Source organism: Staurois parvus, unplaced genomic scaffold, assembly GCF_062004578.1.
Source record: "Staurois parvus isolate SC_StPar_1 unplaced genomic scaffold, SC_StPar_1.0 ptg000272l, whole genome shotgun sequence".
Lineage (NCBI taxonomy): Eukaryota > Metazoa > Chordata > Amphibia > Anura > Ranidae > Staurois > Staurois parvus.
Window position 1 is genome coordinate 3101326 of NW_028318068.1, and position 17448 is coordinate 3118773.

The 17448-nt window shown below is 45.6% G+C and overlaps 1 protein-coding gene across 2 annotated transcripts in view; it reads left to right on the forward strand.

Annotated features, from left to right (window-relative positions):
• The window catches only part of MAPK4 (mitogen-activated protein kinase 4), a 207359-nt gene that overhangs the window by 156903 nt on the left and 33008 nt on the right, over positions 1–17448 (forward strand). For both annotated transcript variants that reach the window (XM_089681609.1, XM_089681610.1), the window contains exon 3: positions 11001–11145. In XM_089681609.1, the coding sequence (XP_089537735.1) occupies positions 11001–11145 (145 nt within the window). The remainder of the gene's footprint in view (positions 1–11000; positions 11146–17448) is intronic.

Below are 17448 nucleotides of genomic sequence, written 5' to 3' on the forward strand. Positions count from 1 at the left end.
CTATCACTGGTCCACATGCAGCCCTTGAGCTGAAAGCTGGGTACCAGGAGTCCATATATCACCATCTTTGCAATAATATAGATAAAGTAAAGGTAAATGACCTCTCTATGGATCATTCCAGTGATTTTCTGTAAAAAGGCCAACAAGATGACGTCGTTGATCATGCCGCACTGTCTAAAAATATAAACGCCTTCCTCACGTTCGAAAAAGTATTTGTTTTCATTCATTTTCTGCCAGCGAATTAGATCTGCAGAGGGCACGGAAAACATTAGACTAATTTGATAACACTGTGCTGCTCTGCTGATCAGACTGATTCAGCAGTGCTAATGATAACAGGCAAAGCAGTGAGTCAGTCTATTGGAGCTTTTCCCAGATAATGCGTTCCACTCACACCATGTCAGAGAGACGGAGATTAGAACAATTGAAATATCTAATCTATTAGTGATGCTGTCACTACGGCGGGAATGTTAACTCTCTCCATTATGAGCTTTTTGGCAAGTTCTCTGCTTCAAGTGGAGTACGTTTTACAGCGCTGTGTAAATAATTGCTCAGCTGATGATAGGGGTGCTGTCAAATAAATAGTCTTGGAGGTCCAAGCAACACCAAATTTACTTTGGCATATGTTTTGCTTTAGTTTATAAATACAGTTTACATGTCACGGTCTGGAGTCAGGCTCCCACTGACCACCACAGGTTCATAAACAGGCCACCTGGGTGGGTGACGTGGGCTCACTTGGGTTGCTGGGTATAATTACTAACCAGTATCCACCAGAGCTCCTGAAAGTGGAGATGGGGTTTGCTGCGTGTTAGTACCAGGATTGCCCCATCAGGAGGTGGACAAGCTGGTTTTCCAGTAGCAGACATAGCAGGTCGGGATCAAGCGGAAGCCTAGTCAGTAAACAAGCCAAAGGTCAGTAAGAAGTGGTTGCAGGTTGGAATCAAGCAGACGTGTTGTCGAGGAACAAGCCAAAGGTTGGTAATGAGTGGTAGCAAAGATACTGAAGGCAGCAATAGAGACAAGCGAGATATTGGCTGGAGAGAGATCAATACTCTTTGTGATGGACTCCTGACACCCCGACTGGGTATCAAGAAGCTGCTTCCCAAGCTCAGAGACACGGGGCAAGTGACTATGGCTGTAGCTACCCCAAAGAACTAGACAACACCAATTTTTGGAGTAAAAAAGAACTGCTTATTAGATAAACACACTGAATTTATACAGAAAGCCATCAGATATGAGCTAATCACATTATCACAGACAATGCCCATCTCAGACAGTCTGGTGCCCACATAGGAGTACATTATACACAGGAAGCCATATGTTACAATGATAGTTCTTTTGGAGTGATCCCAATGGAGCGGTGGCAATCCCAGGATACCATTTGATAGCCCAGACCCAAGAGGATATGATCCAAAAAGTGACATGTTCCATGGACAGGGCCGAGTGACAGCTGGTTAAGGGAACCAGGTGTCGTTCGTAGAATAATTGGGCAACAGTTCGATGGTCGTGGTTACCAAACTCCGGTGAGATGTAACGCTGAAATTCCAAGGTTCCCAAGCAAGCACCCTCTCAGTAACCACCCTGGCCCATGTCCCACCAAAAGAAGAACATAGTCCCAAAGGAGTGACATGGCAGGACAATGGGCCTTAGAAGTGACTCCTCGTAAAGTTAGCAGGTTTTCCTACTAGCCCTATACAGTTCCATGCAAATGTGGCTAGAACCAGGTGATGGAGTGCCCAGGCTTGATGGAAATCCGGATGTGCATAAAAGTCAAATAGGCTCCTGCTCCTTCAGGATAACTTGAAAATACAATAAAACTCAGAGTTCCCAGGCAATTGTTCTCCCACAGCCCCAAGTCTGTGACAGTCTGGCAATCAGGAAGTGCAGAGACATGGCTTAAATCAGGAAGTTCATGGGAATAGCAAGAAGTTCAAGGTTCACAAATAAACGAGGAACAAGGCACAATTGTCTAACGGGTTAGAAGGTAGCTGTTCAACATCTCAGGTGGCTTAGCAAGAAGAGTTACTGCCAGGCACAGCAGAGGTCTCGGGCTCAGATCCAGGCCCTGACATTACACGATTGTGTTACAGTAGTGTATGACAACATGTTACTGGCATCAGTGCAATGCCGTGTCATTAAATCTGAATGTCACCCCAACACACCTTGTTGAAGGATGCCTGTTGTAGTGCGGTGTGCTGCCAAAAATTACATATGTTGTGCATTGGGCATGTTGACATGTGGCATAATGCACTAACACACAGCATTGGAGTGAATGGGCCCTTAGTATACAAAAGAATGGAGATGGTTAGAACTTCTGCAGGATAATGCTGTTTGCCTAAACAATGAGAAAATTTGATCTTCTATATGTCTTTATTTCTTCTTTGGCATACATTCAAAGCATGACAGAGGTGCTAACACGCTTCATCTGATGTGTCCATGAGTAATACTACATTGGTCGAAACACATTAGTATCTCTCTCTGGCTTTGTATGTAAGCCAAATAAGAAATTGTTATATAGAAGATCAAAGCCCAAGTGCTGATTTTCTCTTTGGATGACTCTGAGGCTGACAGGAGCCTGAGTGAGCACCGGCACCCCTTACTGATGGAATATGAAACATGGGTAGAGAGATTTTATTTTTTATTACTGTGGACGATGGACACTTTCCTTCCACCACTTTTCAGATGTTTATCGAAGGTTTTCCACACAATAAATGACACGTACTATCTTTAAAACAACTTATAATGCATACTCAAACCAGTTTAATGAACTATGTGGGCAAAGTTTGCAGACAGTACAAGTTCTTATCTTTATTCCAGTAATATAATAATTTAAGTCTACGTAAAGTCGGAAGACAGGGTTTTGTAATGAGTGTATAGTTCCTATATAAAGTATACAGGTAAAAGTACAGTACAGCTAGTCCTGGTATGTAAGATACACTAATCAGCCATAACATTATGACCACCGACAGGTAAAGTGAATAACATTGAATATCTCATGATAATGGCACCTGAAAGTGGATGGGATATATTAGGCAGCAAGTGAACATGTTGTCCCTGAAGTTGAGGTGTTGAAAGCAGAAAAAATGGACAAGCGTAAGGATTTCAGCGACTTTGACAGGTCCAAATTGTTATGTCTGGACAACTGGGCCAGAGCAACTCCAAAACTGCAGCTCTTGTGGGATGTTCCTGGGCTGCATTGGTCAGGATCGACCAAAAGTGGTCCAAGGAAGGAAATCCGGCAAACCAGTAACAGGGTTGTAAGCTAGCCAACGCTCACTGCTGAATGCGGGGAGCAAAGGCTGCCCTATGTAGTCCGATCCAATAGAAGGGCTAATGTAGCTCAAATTGCTGAAAAAGTTAGTGCTGGTTCCCATGGGAAGATGTCAGAACACACAGAGAATTGCAGTTTTTTATGCATGGAGCTGCATAGTTGCAGACCGGTCAGGGTGCCCAGGCTGACCCATGTCCACAGCCAGAGGTGCCTACAATGGGATTGTGAGCATCAGAACTGGGCCACAGCGCAATAGAAGAAGGTGGCCTGGTCTGCTGAATCACCTTTTCTTTTACATCCATCGTGTGAATGGCCGGGTGTGTGTGTGTCACTTACCTGGGGAAGAGATGGCACCAGCATGCAGTATAGGAAGCAAGGCAAGCCAGTGGAGGCAGTTTGATCCTTTGTCTTGTGGAGGCCAACTCAACGGGTCAGGGCTGTTTTGGTGGCTAAAGGAGGACCATGTGGGGGACACAGCAAACATGTGGAAGAAGGGGCTCTGGTCACATGAAAACAAAACGGAACTTTTTGGCCTAAAGGCAATACGGTTTGTGTGGCAGAAAACTAACACTGCACATCACCCTGAACACACCATCCCCACCGTGAAACATGGTGGTGGCAGCATCATGTGGTGGGGATGCTTTTCTTCAGCAGGGATAGGGAAGCTGGTCAGAGTTAATGGGAAGATGGATGGAGCCAAATACAGGGAAATCTTAAAAGAAAAACTGTTAGAGTCTGCAGAAGACTTGAGACCGGGGCGGAGGTTCACCTTTCAGCAGGACAGCAACCCAAAACATCCAGCCAGCACTACAATGGAATGGTTTAGATCAGTGGTTCTCAACCTTTCTAATGCCGCGACCCCTTAATACAGTTCCTCATGTTGTGGTGACCCCCAACCATAAAATTATTTTCGTTGCTACTTCATAACTGTAATTTTGCAGTGGGAGGAGTAGTGCCACGTCATTGGTGTCAGTGGGAGGAATAGTGTCCCATCACTGATGTCAATGGGAGGAATAGTGCCCCATCATTGGTATCAGTGGGAGGAATAGTGCCCCATCATTGGTGTCAGTGGTAGGAATAGTGCCCCATCATTGGTGTCAGTGGGAGGAATAGTGCCCCATCATTGCTGTCAGTGGGAGGAATAGTGCCCCATCATAGGTGTCAGTGGGGGGAATAGTGCCCCATCATTGGTGTCAGTGGGAGGAATAGTGCCCCATCACTGGTGTCAGTGGGAGGAATAGTGTCCCATCACTGATGTCAGTGGGAGGAAAAGTGTCCCATCACTGGTATCAGTGGGAGGAATAGTGCCCCAACACTGGTGTCAGTGGGAGGAATAGTGCCCCATCATTGGTATCAGTGGGAGGAATAGTGCCCCATCATTGGTATCAGTGGGAGGAATAGTGCCCCCATCATTGGTGTCAGTGGGAGGAATAGTGCCCCATCGTTGGTGTCAGTGGGAGGAATAGTGCCCCATCGTTGGTGTCAGGGGGAGCAATAGTGCCCCAACGTTGGTGTCAGTGGGAGGAATAGTGCCCCATCGTTGGTATCAGGGGGAGCAATAGTGCCCCAACATTGGTGTCAGTGGGAGGAATAGTGCCCCATCATTGGTATCAGTGGGAGGAATAGTGCCCCATCGTTGGTATCAGTGGAAGGAATAGTGCCCCATCGTTGGTGTCAGTGGGGGGAGGAATAGTGCCCCATCGTTGGTGTCAGTGGGGGGAGGAATAGTGCCCCATCATTGGTATTAGTGACACCAATGGTTGGGCACTATTCCTCCCACTGACACCAATGATACTTACCTTGCTGAACCCTGCTCCAGCCTGGGCTCGCTCGCTCCCTCCCTCTCCCATGGTACAGACACTTACCGGTCAGATGTCTTCCTTCTCCGGCCGCTCTCCTCCTCTTCACTCGCTCGATCTTCTGCTCCTCCTCTCCAAGCTCCACCTCCTCGCCGGTGATTGGCCGCCTGTGTGCCTCTCCTGAGCTACAGTTCCGGCGGCCAATTACCGGCGAGGGGGTGTGTCCAGATGACAGGGACGGCATGTCATCCCGCCCACACCTGGAGACGGATAGAGGAGCGGTGTCTCGGTTCCTAAGACCATTGGAAATATGTGTTTTCCGATGGTCTTAGGCGACCCCTGTGAAAGTGTTGTTCGACCCCCAAAGGGGTCGCGACCCACAGGTTGAGAACCGCTGGTTTAGATCAAAGCATATTCATGTGTTAGAATGGCCCAGTCAAAGTCCAGACCTAAATCCAATTGAAAATCTGTGGCAAGACTTGAAAATTGCTGTTCATAGAATCTGACAGAGCTTAAGCTATTTTGCAAAGAAGAATGGGCAGAAATGTCCCTCTGTAGATGTGCAAAGCTGGTAGAGACGTCCCCAAAAACACTTGCAGCTGGAATTGCAGTGAAAGGGGGTCCTACAAAGTATTGACTCCGGGGGGCTGAATGCAAATGCATGCCACAGATTTATTGTAAAATATTTTGAAAACCATTTATCATTTTCCTTCCATTTGACAATTATGTGCCACATTGTGTCGGTCTATCATATAAAATCCCAATAAAATACATTCACGTTTTTGATTGTAACATGACAAAATGTGTAAAATTTCAAGGGGTATGAATACTTTTTCAAAGCACAGTAAAAATTGCCCAAGTTGTCTTTCAGGCCAGCCTTACATTATTTATTTATCTATTTCAGGTACTTATATAGCGCCATCAATTTACGCAGCACTTTACATATATATTGTACATTCACATCAGTCCCTAACCCTCAAGGGGCGTACAATCTAAGGTCCCTAACTCACATTCATACATACACATACTAGGGACAATTAACCTACCAGCATATCCTTGGAGTGTGGGAGGAGACTGGATGAAGCCCACGCAGGCACAGGGTAAACATGTAAACTCCAGGCAGGTGGTTTCATGATTAGTATTTGAACTGACAACCCTAGTGTTGCTAGGCAGAAGTGTTAACTACTTAGCCACTGTGCTGCTGCATATACAGTATGTGCGCTGCAGTAACGTGCAGTACCACAATGTACGACAACCTAAAGCAGTAAAAAGCAAAATCCACTCAAAGTGCCCAGGCCCCCCCTTTTCCTTTACAAATCACCTACCCCTACCCTATCCTACCCCAACATACTAAACCAAAGCACCGTGTGTTGTGGTGTATTGCATCAACTAAATGTATTACATTAAGCAGTCCATTCATTTATAATGAGCCGAAATGCACCACAAATACTGTATGATACACTTTCCTGAACACAGAGTACCACAGTGCAAAGATCGTTCACATTTTGCCCTGTGAACCTTTGTTTTCCTTCTGCTGGAGTGTGATCCACCAACGCCAACATTGTGACAGATGATGCACTGAAAAGTTGCTGCACGCGGCGTCCCTGCAGGACGGTCCTAATGAATTTATTTTACTAATGAGAGAAGCTGTGCTAATGTATTGAATAGTCAGCACTGTGGACCCGTCGCAGAGGGCAGGAGAGACCATTAGTGATTTTAATGTGACAATCTCACAAAGAACCCGCTAGAAGACTGCTAGTGAAAATCTCCCGGTATAATTCATTGTCAGACATGGCGCACAAATCATTCCTCTGACCTCTTTTAACCACTTCCCGTCTGGCCCTTGTACATAAACGGCTGGACGGGAGCAGTGCAGGGGCGGGTTGCCGTTCATAAATGGCTCCCACATTGGCAGCCTGTGCGCGCTCCCTGGGAGCGTACGACACCGCGATTCGGTGCCAGAGGACACAGCAGGGACCTCTGTGTGAAGTCCCGATCATGTGATCACTGATTGGTCAATCAGTGATCACATGAATAGTAGTAAGCAAGATGTCACTTCTGACATCATTGCTTATTACTTGTGAAATCTGTGACTGATCACAGAGGTCACATGGTACAGGGCTATTCACAACAGCCTTATACCATGTGACAATCTGTGGCCAATCACAGCTCACATAGGATTTCTCAATGGCTGCAAGAATGCAGTCAGAGAGAAGGAGAAATGATTGCTTTTACAGCCTTTCTGGGTGTAAAAGCAATCAGTGTAAAAAAAAAATTAAAAAAATCTTCATCACCTCCCACAAGTAGTACAGTGTCACTATGGTGACACTGTACTGCTAGGGTGACAGTATGTTAAAAAAAAATAAAAAAACATAAATAATAATATAAAAAACTAAAATAAAAATGTAAAAAAAACAATTTTCACTAAAGAGATAACTGAATAAATTTTGGCCAAGATTTATGAAGGAAGATTATTTATTTGCAAAATTTTATAAGAAACACACCTTTTTTCAAATTTTTGGACTTTTTCATTTATATAGCAATAACAATAAAAATCCCAGTGGTGAATAAATACCACCAAAATAAATTTTTATGTTTCTAAAAAAAATGCTAAACAATTCATATGGGTACAGTGTTGCATGACCGCGCAATTGTCATTCAAAGTGTGATAGCACTGAAAGCTGAAAATTGGCCTGGACTGGAAGGGGGGGAAAGTGTCCGGACTTGAAGTGGTTAAAGGGAAATTATATAGGTGATTATATATATATATATCTTGCTCTTCCATATTTTCATAATCATGCAGGTCCATGGTGCCTGCAAATAGGCTCCTTGCTGAATGATTGCTGAAAAAAAACCAATTGCAGAATGAGCTACCAAGACATTGTATTGTGTACGAGTCTGAGCTGACTATACACATGCATTGAAGAGTAGTATAGTACAGTCACTGTGCAGAAATACTGAGCAAGAAGCAAGCAGGCCACATTGTCTATGTAGCAACCAAATGTGCCTCTGTGTACTTAAAGTGCAACCCCAGCCAAACCATTTTTTTGTAGTTTTGGGTAAAGGGCAACACATCTGTTGGCTTGTTATTGCCACTCGCCCACTATGAAAAAACTATTTAAGGCAAGTAAAATAAAAATGTCCAGTTATCACTGTGTCATTCTGGACTCCAACCTATCCTTCCAGCCCCAAGTCCAATCTTTAACAAACTCGTGCAGACTCCACCTCCGCAACATCGCCAAAATGCGCACGTTCCTAACCCCAAAAACCACTAAACAGCTCATCCACTCCGTCATCATATCACGACCCGACTACTGCAACTCCCTCCTCACTGGCCTGCCTCGCCGCTGGCTATCCCCGCTTCAGTCCATCCTGAATACGGCTGCCAGACTCATCCACCTTTCCAACCGCTCCATCTCCGCCACCCCCCTCTGCCAATCCCTCCACTGGCTTCCGATTGCCCAACGGATCAAATTCAAAATCCTAACACTGACGTACAAAGCTGTCCACCATACTGCCCCGAACTACATCACTGACCTAATATCCAAGTACCACCCAACACGCACACTCCGCTCCTCACAAGACCTCCTTCTCTATAGTTCCCTGGTCTCCTCCTCCCATGCCCGCCTCCAGGACTTCTCCAGGGCGTCACCCATCCTCTGGAACTCCCTGCCCCAACCCATCAGATTATCACCTACTCTCCTCTCCTTTAGGCGCCCCCTGAAAACCCATCTCTTCAGGGAAGCCTACCCCACCCTCTGCTAACTTGACCGACCTCTTCCACTCTTGCTACCACCCCATCCCCTACAGCTATCTCCTCCTGTGCCACCATACCCTCCCTCCCTCCTTTTGTAGATGTACACATGTAGTGCCCCTCCAGTTTAGCTAGGGGGAGCTAGACATGTTTTTAATCAGAGGCTGAGTAGCAGCCTGGGATGAGTCCTCCTGGGTGTGATGTAGTGAGGTTATCTCAGGACAGGCTAGGGACGTTCTGAAGGTCAGATCTTCTGGAGTCCTCCCACTTCTCCAGAAAGCTGAGAGCTTTCTGGAGGAGGAATGGAGGAGGAGAGGAAGCTCAGATCTACATACTAGAGCAGGGGTGTCAAACTGGTGGCCCTCCAGCTGTTGCGAAACTTCAAGTCCCATCATGCCTCTGCCTTTGGGAGTCATGCTTGTAACTGTCAATATTGCAATGCCTCATGGGACTTGTAGTTTGGTAACAGCTGGAGGGCCGCCAGTTTGACACCTGTGTACTATAGGGACCTTGGCCAATCCCTGACAGGAGGCTGGGCATGGCAGAAAGACAGGAACCCAACTATGCGGCCCCACGGAAAAAAGCCCAGTCCTGCAAATTTGTGTGACGTTGGTATCAAGGGGTTAATATGTGTATTTCCTATGATCTCCAGATCCATCTAGTGGTCATAGTGCTGCATTTTCCTGATTGTGGTCATTCAGATAAATATTTATTTATTCATTTCAGGTACTTATATAGTGCTGTCAGTTTATGCAGCACTTTACATATATATTGTACATTCACATCAGTCCCTAACCCTCAAGGGTTGTACAATTTAAAGGTCCCTAACTCATATTCACATACTAGGGACAATTTAGACAGGATCCAATTAACTTATCAGCATGTCTTTAGAGTGTGGGAGGAAACCAGAATACCCAGAGGAAACCCGTGCAGGCACAGGGAGAACACGCAAACTCCAGGCAGGTGGTGCTGTGGTTGGGATTTGAACCAATGACCTTAGCACTGCCAGGCAGAAGTGCTAACCATTTAGCCACTGTGCTGCTCGGAAATCTGGAATTATGGTCATTAGATGGAGCTGATGGTCATAGGAAATACACATATTAGACACAATACGGGTTTGTTTGTTTTTTGTGTAGGTGTTCAAAAGCTTGATGCATGTACGTAGCTTTTTTTTTAATTAAAAAGACCTGATTGTGTTTTAATAAAATAATTTCTGTTATAAAACGTACATGTGTGATTTATCAATGTAGCACCTGAAAAGCCCCACAGAACAGACTTTTGTTGGTGATATATAGTGGTGAATGATTCCCAATCGCTATTTTCTGGCAGCAATGTACCAGGACTAGCGGTTGGCGCAGGAGCCCGCTGCAAGTTCTGAAATAGAATGCGTACAAACGTATCCACAGCATTGGACATGGAGGTGAGGAACGTTCAGGGGCGGACTGACCATTTGGAAACTCGGGCACTGCCCGAGGGCCCGGGGTCAGTAGGGGGCCCCATGAGATGCCCCTGGTACCTTTTTTAAAGGCTTTTTTTAGTTTGGGCAAGGACACAGGGGCCCCATGATCCCCTATTGCCTATGAGTTGTCAGTCCGCCCCTGGGAACGTTCATTTACAGACGAGGCAGGAAGGTGTTAAGCAATTCAAAGACATCTTTCTTTTAATATAGTGGTTGTCTCTACCAAGGATCCCCTTTCCGTCGTCCTCTCTTGGGTTTGGATCCAGCGTAGTCCAGCAATTCTCTTGGATGTGAACATCTACGTTCAATCCTGCCAACTCCAGGTTGCAGTGACGCTGCTCCTGGTCTGTACCCCTTGTCAGTTTTACTAATTCAGTTTATCCCCTGGAGGGGGGCAACGAAGCCTTCGCTGCTTTGCTGTGAACCTCAGCAGAACCCTCGTTACCTGCTGGTGCTCCACCGAATTAATGAATCTGACAAGTGGTGCCGAGCAGAAGTAATGTAATCAGACCCCTGAGTTTGTCTTTAGGTCATATAGGGGCTCATCAGCAGCATTTTTATATGGAACAAATTTTTTTTCTTTTTGTTTTTTTTTACTGATGGTGTTTGCTGACCCTGGCATTGTGTCTGACAGGTCCATATTCACACTTCCATCACCAGTAGGACTGTCTTGTCTAGAGAATGGCAGATGATTTACTGATGTCTTCTGTACTGTTCCAGGGATACCTCTCGGAAGGACTTGTGACTAAGTGGTATCGATCTCCCCATCTCCTCCTCTCCCCTAATAACTATACCAAAGCCATTGACATGTGGGCCACCGGCTGTATTCTAGCTGAGATGCTGACGGGACGGATGCTCTTTGCAGGTCAGTACAATATACCTTTGTAAAGAGAGAGGATAGCTCATCAGGGAAAAAAAACCCGGCACTATAATGTGTCATTATTTTATGCTGAATTGGACTTTAACCCTTTTGCACACATTGAGGCATAATGTGAGAAGATAGCTCGTCAGGGAAAAAAAAACGGCACTATGATGTGTCATTATTTTATGCTGAATTGGACTTGAACCCTTTTGCCCCCATTGAGGCATAATGTGAGAAGATAGCTCGTCAGGGAAAAAAAAACCGGCACTATGATGTGTCATTATTTTATGCTGAATTGGACTTTAACCCTTTCGCACACATTGAGGCATAATGTGAGAAGATAGCTCGTCAGGGAAAAAAAAACCGGCACTATGATGTGTCATTATTTTATGCTGAATTGGACTTGAACCCTTTTGCCCCCATTGAGGCATAATGTGAGAAGATAGCTCGTCAGGGGGAAAAAAAACGGCACTATGATGTGTCATTATTTTATGCTGAATTGGACTTTAACCCTTTTGCACACATTGAGGCATAATGTGAGAAGATAGCTCGTCAGGGGGAAAAAAAACGGCACTATGATGTGTCATTATTTTATGCTGAATTGGACTTTAACCCTTTTGCACACATTGAGGCTCCATTCACACCAATGCATTTTTTTTTGTGCTCTTTGCTTTGTGCAGAAACGACTACAGTCTATATAACATGGTTTCCTATAGGACATGTCCACACCTATGCTTTTTTGAGCTGTTGCGTTTTTGGATAGGGTCGGACTTTTTTAAAATAGAGTTCGATGAAGAATCTGATGAAATGCATGGTAGTGCGTTTTTGCCGCGATTTTGAGAGCGATTTGTGTTTTGCATTTTTATTGTGCCCAGCAAAAAAAAAATTCCACTTTAAAAAATAAAAGAAGGAAAAGCTGAACAAAATGCAAATCGAGGCAAAAACGTGTGTAGAAAACCTCAAAACGAACTGCGAAAAGCACTGCAAAACGGACAAAAAGCAAACTGCATAGGTGTGAACAAAGCCTACAGGCTTGAAGAAAGTGATTGTAAACTCTTATATATATCCAGTGATGTGACTGGCCTCAGGTGATGCACAGAGATGAAACAAATTCTCCTACATAAGTTGTACTTGTTTATCTGCAGTCTTCTCTTCTCTACACCCTTTCAAAGTGCTGAATTTATAAAGCTTGCCTGAGAGTTCAGAAAAAAGGAGGAGGAGAGCTGAAATTACACACTGCAGAGCTCAGTGAGAGCTGATTGGAGGAAGGGGGACACCCCCCACACACACACGTACACAGAACAGAGCTGAGGTTGTCAATCTGCTGGAGGTCCCTTCCCCTGTCACCATTTTTCTCTTGGTGTCAGTAAAACCTGGGAGATGTGACTCATGCTGATAGCAGAGAAATGAAGCAGACAGAAATGACACTTAGTGCTCCTAATTGAGACAAGTACACACTGTAGAGCGATATGATTTATTGATATTTCATGTCTGAGGTTTCCAACCATTTTAAAACCCCCAAACATTATACATTTTCCGAGAAGGATGTATAGTATGATGATGTATGACATGTAGGTAATTAAAGTTAAAGTAGACCTTAAAGTGTTACTAAACCCACAACAGTAAAATCAGTCTGTAGATGCAGTAACGCATGCTTGTTATACTCACCATGGAACCTAAGGGGTTAATCCTCTGCATTGTGTAAAAAGGCTGTTTGATCCTCACTTCTGTGATCCTCCCCTTCTTCCACAGTCCCCAATCCATCTGCTTATAGAACAGAGCCTTGGGGGGGGGGGCGAGCTGCACATGCTCAGTTTGGTGTGTATTGCTACAATGTTTTTTTTTTTTCTTCGGAGAGTGCATGTGATCAGCACAGGGCCAGTCAGCACCGTCCAGACAGAGGTCAGGGGTTCTGCATCCTCCTAGAGCAGAATGAAAACTCCAAGCTTTAACCAGTGCTGTGCTGGACACTGATAGAAGTCACAAGACTGCTATATACTGCTGATGAGAAAAGGTATTTAGCAGTTTATATTTACTAAAACAATTGCATTTCTATGTTGTGTGTACTGTGGGAGACCAGATATAGTGAATGCAGGGTCTGGGGAGACCAGATATAGTGAATGCAGGGTCCGGGGAGACCAGATATAGTGAATGCAGGGTCCGGGGAGACAAGATATAGTGAATGCAGGGTCTGGGGAGACAAGATATAGTGAATGCAGGGTCCGGGGAGAGTGGATATAGTGAATGCAGGGTCCGGGGAGACCAGATATAGTGAATGCAGGGTCCGGGGAGACCAGATATAGTGAATGCAGGGTCCGGGGAGACCGGATATAGTGAATGCAGGGTCCGGGGAGACAAGATATAGTGAATGCAGGGTCCGGGAGACCAGATATAGTGAATGCAGGGTCCGGGGAGACCAGATATAGTGAATGCAGGGTCCGGGGAGACCAGATATAGTGAATGCAGGGTCCGGGGAGACAAGATATAGTGAATGCAGGGTCTGGGGAGACAAGATATAGTGAATGCAGGGTCCGGGGAGAGTGGATATAGTGAATGCAGGGTCCGGGGAGACCAGATATAGTGAATGCAGGGTCCGGGGAGACCAGATATAGTGAATGCAGGGTCCGGGGAGACCGGATATAGTGAATGCAGGGTCCGGGGAGACAAGATATAGTGAATGCAGGGTCCGGGGAGACCGGATATAGTGAATGCAGGGTCCGGGGAGACAAGATATAGTGAATGCAGGGTCCGGGAGACCAGATATAGTAAATGCAGGGTCCCGGGAGACTGGATATAGTGAATGCAGGGTCCGGGGAGACCGGATATAGTGAATGCAGGGTCCGGGGAGACCAGATATAGTGAATGCAGGGTCCGGGGAGACCGGATATAGTGAATGCAGGGTCCGGGGAGACAAGATATAGTGAATGCAGGGTCCGGGAGACCAGATATAGTAAATGCAGGGCCCAGTTTTTTTTTTTAATAAAGCAGCAATATACTGCTTTACCTACTTTTTAAAATCCTGAACTGGATATTTAAAGGAAACCTATGGTTTGCCTACATTTATTTCATTTTTTTTAAAGGGGTTGTTTTACAAGGTGAGGGTTCGCATATACCCTACAGTGATTGTACACGATCACCTTGTTGAACAACTTATTCAGTTTCAGATAGCAATGAAAGACAGAACATTTGTGTATAGATATAAAAAATAACAACTATAAATAGCTTTTTCCCTTTTTTGTAAGTTATCGCATTCCCTCTGTTCTCTCTTTTCTCAGCTGCATAAGAGCTGGGGGAAGGAGAAGCAACAGTACACTGGACTTCCCAATGGATGGCTGTGACAGGGGGTGTCAGGACAAGTCTGCTCATTGGAGGAGAGCAGACTGAGAACACGATGTGTTCTCCTTCTTAGTGTGCTCAGTTTTTAATAGGAAAGCAGGGACACCAGGGATTTCACATAAAGGAAGCAATACAAAGAGAACAGGATGCTTGCCATTCAAGCACATGGTACAGCAGGCACATATCCGGAATATGAAATGTTGGGTTTACATATTCATTAGTTATGTGTCTGTATAGAGTGTAAATCTGTCTTTGTACACTGCAAACTGTTGCGCTTGGCTGCCCAGGAATACAGACACACAGGTCTCTAACGTATCCTTGCTGAAGGAGATGCACCCTGATTTGAGACGTGTTGCTATTTTTCATGATACAAATTCCCCTATGTGTTTTCTAAAGGTAAAGCACTGCGAAAGCTGTTGGCTTTCAGGTTCTCTCTCTAAGTGAAGTCCATATGCAGCCTTGTGAATAGACCAGGCTGGGTATAAGTCTTCTGACTAGCATGAGAAAAGGAGATTCGAGCTTTACCTGTACTATACACTATTCCTTTTACATACCCTGCCCTTACAAGGATCAGAGATAACAGTGGTATTTATAAAATTTCAGAATTGGTAGGCCTGATCCATCAGCACCACGTCCCAAATATTAAAAAATCCCAACAAAAATGGAAACGTGTGTTGGACTTTTAAAGTACTAGTGTACCCTCAGGATAGAATGCTTAGACACATCAATATATTAAAAAAATTATATTTTATTGCGCATGATTAAACAATAAATCCTCCCATAAAAACAGATATGAGCATGAACCCTTCAGTACAGTGAACCCCACTTTACACCTTCCTTATTGTATAGTCATCTGCCATAGCCAGAAGGTCACCAATATACATTGCAAGAAGTTAGGAAGGTGGTACAGTGGCATATCCCAACACGTTTCGCTGAGTTGGCTTCATCAGGGGCTCAGAGGACCGGAAAAAAACCATACTGAAGGTTGTTCAAATCAAGGATCGACCCCGAGAGAGAGAGAAGAGGAATGCATGGGGAAGAATGCCATTAGGAAATACCTGAACTAAGGCACACCCAGAAGCCAATGAACAGCACAGCCTGAGGGGAGGGAGGCTCCAGAACCACAGATGTCCACCTTGGACATGTAAAAACATGTGGCTCCCAGAGGATTGGCAGAATTATACGCAGCTGGTGAATTTCAACTACCTGTGATAAATAAAGTCCTATAGATCTCCGGAATTGATCCACACTCAATAGGAAGATGAAGACCAGACCAAGACAAAGACCAGGTTCTGGCCACCGGGGCAGCTCTCTGTATTTACTGCCTTAGGCTCTCTCCAGGGGATCAGCATAGAGCCTATGGCAGTAAACACAGAGAGCGGCCCCCATGTTCTAGGGAATTCCTCTAGTTATACAGGTCAGTCATTGTTTTCATGGGAATCATGTAGAGGTTGTTCAGCTGTGGGCTATCTGGGCCCCATACCACTCACATGGACTGCTGTGGCTATAGTTCCAAATTAAACCAAGTCTTTGAAGAAGGGATAACAACGCTACTCACGTTTCTAGAGAGCCATGTGCATGCTCAATTGCTTGGTCCTAGGGGATTCTTCCGACCAAAGGATGCCTCCGGCGCCCAAATCTAATAACAAAATGTAAATCAATTAGTCACAGCTGGTGAAAAGCTAAATCCTGCACTGATAGGATTCAATATGATTTTATTGATACATGGTATCTCTAGATTTAGGGGGGTGCTGGGGTGGGCTGTGCCCCTCCAGAATTCAGTTGTGCCCCTTCCCCCCAGGCCTGCCTTCTCACAGATGTTGTGCCCAGCTGATGAGCCCCTCTCTCCATCCACGCACTCAGGGCTGGGAAAAGCGGAGGGCAGTGTGGTACAGTGAAGTGATGGTTACAGGACAAATGGCAGTGACAGAGAGCCGGGTGGAGGTGCAAGCTGTGCTATGCTCTCCCTTCCTGTCATAAGGCAGCAGATGGGAAGAGGTCGCTCTTACATTGGGCTGTACACTGACTGTTCCCGCTCCCTACCCCCGTGTTCTGCTGCTGGGAGATAGTTTGCAGGTAATGAAAGAGTATGTGAACAATCCAGTGTAAGAGCCATAACTTCTCATCTGCTGTTATAGAGGAGCACTAATGACAGGATGGGAGAGCACAGCACGGCTCGCACATCCTCACAGCTCTTGGGGGGGTGGGGGAGTGGACCTTATGGCAGGGGAATTGTATACAATTGGGGGGTATGCTAGAAGGGGAGATTGGGGGAGGGATTCGGGCTGACAGGGGGATTGGGGGGTTATTTGAGCTAGGAGCGGGGATTTGTGCTAGGAGGGAGAAATTTGTGCTAGATGGGGGAATTGGGGGGTTGAGTTGGTTTGTGCTCGGAGGAGGGATTTATGCTAGGAGGGGGGATTTGTAGGAGAGAATTTGTTCTGGGAGGGGGGATTTTGAGAAAGGACTTGAGCTGTGAGGGCGATTAATTTGGGGGTGAGGATTTTTTGCTGGGAGGGGGGATGAGGGGGAATTAGTCTAAGAGGGGGAAATGGCATGGTTGAGCTAGGAAGGGGTGGGGGGATTTGGGCTAAGAGGGGGGATTTGTGCTAGGAGGAGGGATTGGGGGAATTTATGCTAGGAAGGGGGATTTGAGGAAGAGGATTTGTGCTGGGAGGGGGGATTTTGAGAGAGGACTTGTGCTGGGAGGGTGATTGATTTCGGGGTGAGGATTTATGCTGGAAGGGAGGAAGAGGAGGAATTCGTCTAAGAGGGGGATTGGGGGTTGAGTTAGGAAGGGATGGGGAATTTGGGCTAAGAGGTGAGATTGGGGGGGCAAAGATTTGTGCTGAGGGGGGATGTAGAGTCGGAGAAGGAGGAATTTTTGTTTGGGGAGATTTTTGGCTTGCAGAGAGAATTTTTGATTAGTGGATGAGCGTGCTAAAAAGTGCTGTTTTTCTTTTTTTTATG